Source organism: Arachis ipaensis, chromosome B4, assembly GCF_059453495.1.
Source record: "Arachis ipaensis isolate K30076 ecotype BB chromosome B4, ASM5945349v1, whole genome shotgun sequence".
Classification (NCBI taxonomy): Eukaryota; Viridiplantae; Streptophyta; class Magnoliopsida; order Fabales; family Fabaceae; genus Arachis; species Arachis ipaensis.
Genome location: NC_142439.1, coordinates 616007 through 622006, shown reverse-complemented (window position 1 = coordinate 622006; position 6000 = coordinate 616007). Strand labels below are relative to the sequence as shown.

At 36.0% G+C, this 6000-nt stretch overlaps 2 protein-coding genes across 2 annotated transcripts; one reads left to right on the top strand and one right to left on the bottom strand.

Annotated features, from left to right (window-relative positions):
- The first annotated feature begins 530 nt into the window (after nt 1-530).
- LOC107638386 (Reticulon family protein) lies at nt 531-2114 on the top strand. Its single transcript, XM_016341628.3, has 5 exons — nt 531-670; nt 747-975; nt 1067-1208; nt 1292-1361; nt 1871-2114. The coding sequence occupies exons 2-5, from the start codon at nt 764-766 to the stop codon at nt 1987-1989; spliced, it is 543 nt and encodes a 180-aa protein (XP_016197114.3). The 5' UTR covers nt 531-670; nt 747-763; the 3' UTR covers nt 1990-2114.
- Nucleotides 2115-2936: 822 nt separating this feature from the next.
- LOC107638385 (Mitochondrial substrate carrier family protein) lies at nt 2937-5439 on the bottom strand. The gene is made up of 6 exons (XM_016341627.3): nt 4999-5439; nt 4665-4817; nt 4491-4585; nt 4079-4412; nt 3755-3992; nt 2937-3544 (listed from the first exon to the last, which is right to left on the bottom strand). Exons 1-6 carry the CDS (start codon nt 5050-5052, stop codon nt 3291-3293), a joined length of 1128 nt encoding a protein of 375 aa, XP_016197113.2. The 5' UTR covers nt 5053-5439; the 3' UTR covers nt 2937-3290.
- Nucleotides 5440-6000: the final 561 nt, after the last annotated feature.

The following is a 6000-nucleotide window of genomic DNA, read 5'->3' as shown; positions in this document are numbered from 1 at the left end:
CATTTTGTAATAAAAATATATTTTAATTTATTTAATTTCATTTATTTACAATATAATTTATGATAAATTGAAATTGAACAATAAAAAATATTTTATCTTTTATTTAATTTTTATTGTAACAAAAAAAATTACTCAATTTTATTTATTCACATTATAATTTCATTAAAAAATTAATTTATTAATAAAATAAATAAAATTAAAATATATAAAATTAAATTAAACATTCTAACACATATATAAAGTTAAAGAAAATATAGGGAGCCAATGTAATATTTGTACGATATATATAATGGAAATTTAGAAATGTCCGATTCAGTATTAGAGATATAATTATTAGTGTAATTTTTTTTCATCAGCTTAACATTTAAGACTCTAAATCTTAAAGATCAAAAATTCGATCTTGATAAACCTAAAATCAGCTTATACAAATATTCCATTAACTTCCTAGGACGACTCATCAAGTTATTTATCCGGGGGTTTGGTCAAGTATTTGGCTTTGATTTTGATTATTCTTTATTCTGGGTTTGAAAGTTGAGTTGATTTGGTTTGGTTTGGGAAGAAGCAGAAGCAGAAAGGCAGAAAGTGGTTGCGTTGTGTCCTCTGGTGGTTTGTCGAATCTCATTGCTCTACAATCTACTCGACGGAGAATTCCACTTTTGCTAGTATTTAGGTTTGCTTTCTTATGATTATCGGATTCGCGTATTGATTGAATTATTATCATTAACAATAATAATTTGGATGAGAAGGAAGAAGGAATAGAGAGATGGATGACAGAAGCAGCAGCAGAAGTAGAAGCAGAAGCGTTGGGGATGGAGAAATGGGAAAAGCAGTGATTGCATTGATATGCGGGACGCTTGTGTACTATCACTGTGCTTACCGCAATTCGAGCATTGTGTCCCTCTTCTCCGACGTCTTCATTGTGCTTCTCTGTTCCCTCGCCATTCTCGGCCTTCTCTTCCGTCAGATGAACGTGGAGTCTGTATTATTCTCTTTCTCTTGTACTATTCATAATTCACTCTCTCTCTGTCTCTCTGTCTCTCTAACTTAGGGTTTCTCTTTTCGATAGGGTGCCTGTGGATCCATTGGAGTGGCAAATCTCTCAGGACACTGCTAATACCATCGTCGCCTGCCTTGCTAACACCGTCGGTGCCGCCGAGTCCGTCTTGAGGGTTGCTGCCACCGGCCATGACAAGAGACTCTTTTTCAAGGTATGTATGTATGTTTCTGACACTGATAGACCATGGAGATCTTGAGTCGTCATGTTTGATTTCACTTGCCTCTCTTATGTCAGGTCATTTCTTGCCTTTATGTCTTATCTGCTCTCGGAAGATTGGCTTTGGGTATCACAGTTGCCTATGCTGGTACACCTTTCATCACTTGATCCCTTCTTATCATTTATGTCTGCTTCTTTTGCAAGTGAAAAGAGGCACCTGCAGTATCTAAATATGTGAAAAACCATAAAAGACAAGTGCTTCTTTTTAACAGTAATATCGCTCTATCATTGCTCTCCTCTTAAAAGCAAAATATTGGGGATTTGAGGGGAAAAAATGGTAAACTGAAATATTTGCTCTGCTTTCTTATCAGCTATCTTTCGGTCTTCTTAAGTTATAAAACTATAAGTGTCTCCAGGATTGAAAATATTTTGTCTTAGTTGAGAGTGTGCACTGCAAAAGAATCTACATCACTTCCCATGAATCACATTCATGTTTACCTCTATAGTTTGGATTTGGAATATGTTTTAGTAACTGTTAACATCCCACATTAAATGCTGATCAGCCTTACATTCATCTCGTTTGAGATCATTACGCGTATTTTTCTATGCTCTTGCTTGCTGCTGCTGTGTATAAACTCTCACATTGTGTTATTACAGGACTATGCTTGTTTTGTCTTTACATGCTCGCAGAATCTTCTCAATCAATCAGTTCGTGTCTTTCCTGGATATTGGGAAGAAGAAACGACACTAGTGAAGACCAAGACACCATCATGTAACTTAATCATTTTTGTACTTGTATTTTGTTCCGAATGTAAAGTTCACTCCGTAGCCGAATCTAGAATTGCAACAGTTCAGACCCAAAAAAAAAAAAATGCAATGATATCAATGTGCTTGATCTTAATATAGAGATTTTCTACTTGCTTCACTTTACCACCAGAATAAAGGTTTTTCGAAAGTTGGAGATTGATTCGTCCAGTCTCATTCACCGGTTATACAATTCTGGTTGCTTTCGAATACTCCATCTATTTCTTGTGTGACCATAGCTGCAAACAGCAGGCAAAATCAAATCCTACTTTACATTTTTTGCCTCAACCATTGGATAGTCTCAAAATTGAGCACAAATAATATATCAAAAGTAGAAGCTATTACCACTGCGAAATAGAATTTAGGACACAGGATATGCTATACACAATACTAAGATTATTGCTTAGGAACCAACCTTTTTTAACTAACAAAATAGTGGATGAACAAAGATTAAGTGAAGGAAAGAGAAATTTAAAGAAAAAGATAAATATTGACAAATAATTTGCTAAAAGATGTTAAGTTTCTAGTGTTTTTCCTTGTAGTAATATCAGCCAAAAGTTGACAGTGAATGCACAAATATGTTGATAAATTGAAGCATTATGCAGTTGAAGAGAAGCAGCTGGCTGGGAGGCGTATTTATTTTATATATCGCTGAAGAAAAACAGCTAAGAAAATGCCACTCCACACTTGAATGAAATTAAACATTGATATTCAGTCAATCAATCGACCATTAAATATAAATCTTATCACCAAATTAACGTAACTGAAATATAAATGCGAACTGCTATAAGTACTCAAATGAACGGATGAATTTTAAATAGATATATACACCCATAGTAGCAAACCAAGAAATATTGACGAAAGCTTGAGGGGAGGGGACAAAAGATTTGTTGAAAGCTTGAGGGGAGGGGACAAAAGATTTGTTGAACTTGTAGTCACGCAAACCTACCAGCAATATTATTTGTATGGTTAACTAAAATAGGAGACCGGAAATTTCTCCCAAACTCATCCTTTCACCTTTTGTATGATGAAAATCTCTATATCAATATTAAAATCTAAAAAATAAATAAATGAAAGAGTCAGGCTGACTGGTTAGCAGGAGTGAACAATCCCTACAAGCTAACCAACTGGCTGCTGAGGCCAAATGGTTATGCAATCCCTCTTTCTTATGGTATTTAAATCACCAATTCTCAAATTCAAAAACAAAAAGGGTTCGCCATGATTAACTTGCATAATCTGTGCAGTTAACAAACCCATGGTAGCTTTTGATAGGCTATAATGAATGACACTTTTGGACAACCAGTATGTCCTTCCATGCCTCATAGAACATCCAGGTGATGCCAGAGGACGGCATGACCTTCAAACAGCTCGCAGCCCAACCTCTGTAGAGTCCCTTCAAGCCTTCTTCTCGAATCACTTCTGAAAGTGCAGCTGCCATGTTTGGCGGGCACCTACCTTGCAAAGCTCCCACCATCAACCGCTTCCTCGCCACCTCCAAAGGGAAGCTAATTGTGCTGGCTGTAAAACCTGAGCATGCACAGAAGAGCTAGTTTAATGCCAAATCAATCTTAGCTAGCATAAGGTCAGGATAGATATAGAGATAGAATCAGCCACATACATAGACTAGGGTTTGAATTAAAAAAAGGGCGCATTAAGTTAAATATTAAACATATTGCTTCAGTAAATTGGTGTCCATGTATATATAGAAGTCAGATGAAGTGGCAGAGAATCTCTCACCCGCTAGAGCCCCAATTACAAGCATCTCTGGACGATTTAAAGACTTCTTATTTTTCGTCTCGCAGTAAGACTTTTTTATTGTATCATACATGAAGTAATAGCATGTGCTGTACGGAAGCATGCCAACCAGAGTAGGTGATATACCAGCATAAAAACCACCAATACCACCATCTCTATAAATATTCCTAACTGCAATGCTCAGATTAGGGTAGACTTCAGGACTTACAGTCAACCGATCCTGTGATTACAAATTTACAATGCGGGTGAGAAACAAGAGCAAAAGACTTGCTCATTCAGTGGAATACTTTGTGGCTTATTCGATACCTTGATAACCTCAAGAGGGTGACAACAGAGTGTGCTGGCAATTCCTGCAGCTGCCCCGGCCACAGCAACAGGTGAAATCCAGGACAAAGACAAGTTCAAGTTGATGGAACCTATCTGCATCTTGGGGCATTCTTCCAGTTTCCATTTGTCTTGGAGAGATGTCATTGCCCGTTTTACACACTCAAAGGTGCCAAGCTCAATAGCCTGTGTAGGAATTATACGAAGCATATTGATTGTGTTTCCAGCCCACAATCCTTGCCAACCCTGCTCCTCTATAACTTGAACAAAGCTACCAGCAATATTTTTGGAGCCAACACCAACCACCATTCTTGTCCTGCATGGTTCACAGCACAGGTTTATAAAGATATATAATACATTAAATTGTCTATAGATAAACGGAGAACTGAATAACCTGATGGTCTCAAGAGGGGCAAGTACAGCTTTAGTCATGGCTCCGGCAAGCGCCCCGCTAACAAACTCGCCAACCTCCCTAGTTCCCAGAAATTCCTGACGCCAGAAGCAGCTCTCAGACTAAAAGGTACAATGACATCAACAATAATAATATGAACATGGGGAGGGGACTAACTCGGAAGGCGTGTGCAAGGTTAGGTAGTTGAAAGGCGGAGTCTTTATCGGATTCCATAATGATCGACACATCTTTGGGGAGGGGCAGCGGAAACAGCATCATGCTGTACATGTCTCCGAAGACGCCCTGTTTCTTCCCCTTCTTCTGCTGTTCCTGCACTTGGTATTCAAAAGCCATGGATTTTATTTGCCAACAGTTAACAACAACAGCCTCAACCTATTCGTTTGTGTGTGTTTTTTTAAATAAGAAGGATGTGCTTGTTCCTAGATAGATAGATAGATAATAAACGCAACAGGAATGAAAAAGAAAATCGAAAGAGATTGAATAGACATGCCTGAGAATGATAGTGAACGTGAAAGTGAGAGGAAGAGGGGAGTTTTGGCGACATCTTAGATCACAGATATTTTTGTTTTGGGATTTTGGCAAGATGTCTGTCTCTCAGAAAATATCTATGCTTTTAGTTTTTTAGTTCCCGGCGGCAGAATGGGTGGTTGGTAGCTAGTTAGGGTAGGATTGCCTTGAATTCGGCGTATCACGGGTTAGATTAAAAGCTTAAGGCGATGGATGGCACCTCAGGCCTAGGCTGCCTGGAACCAGCAGGTTAGGTTAGTGCTCTCCTTTGGCATCTCATCCCCTGTCACCACTCAGCCCGGTAAAGTTAAATTGCTTTTTTTTCAACTTTGAATTACTTCCAACTACGCTGTGGGTTCCACCTTTGACCTTACCCAACCACAGTATTTTCCGCCTCTTTCTTTCAAAATATTCTTTACTCCTTTTCTACCTATTTTCCTCTCATCTTTTTATCTTTCCACTCAACCACTAGGGTTTGTGAAACCCATTTTAATTCATTTTAAATTATATCTAATAATCAAAACAAAAATGTATTTAGGTTTTCCAATTAATTCAATTTTTAAAAAATTTATTAAATAATAATGAAGAAAATAATAAAACACCATACAATTATACATGAGGATGCATTTCCCTTAAATTAAATATTATATATTTATAATTTATAATTTGTCTATTTTAATATAAATAAAGAGTTCTTATGCTGATATGACATTCATACATTTGAATTTAAAAATTATTTGTTTAGGTACTGTCACTAAAAATTTTTAAAATTTTGTTTATAAATTATAAATAATTTTTTACTTAAGTTGTTATTTTTTAAATTTTTAAATATATTTTTTTAGATTATTAAGTATTTAATTTTTAATATTGTTGAACTAATTTAAAAAATTTATGTATAAATTATAAATTATTTGCTTAAGTTGTTATTTTTTAAATTTTTAAATTATAGTTATATTTTATTTTATATAATAATATTACGTTTTTA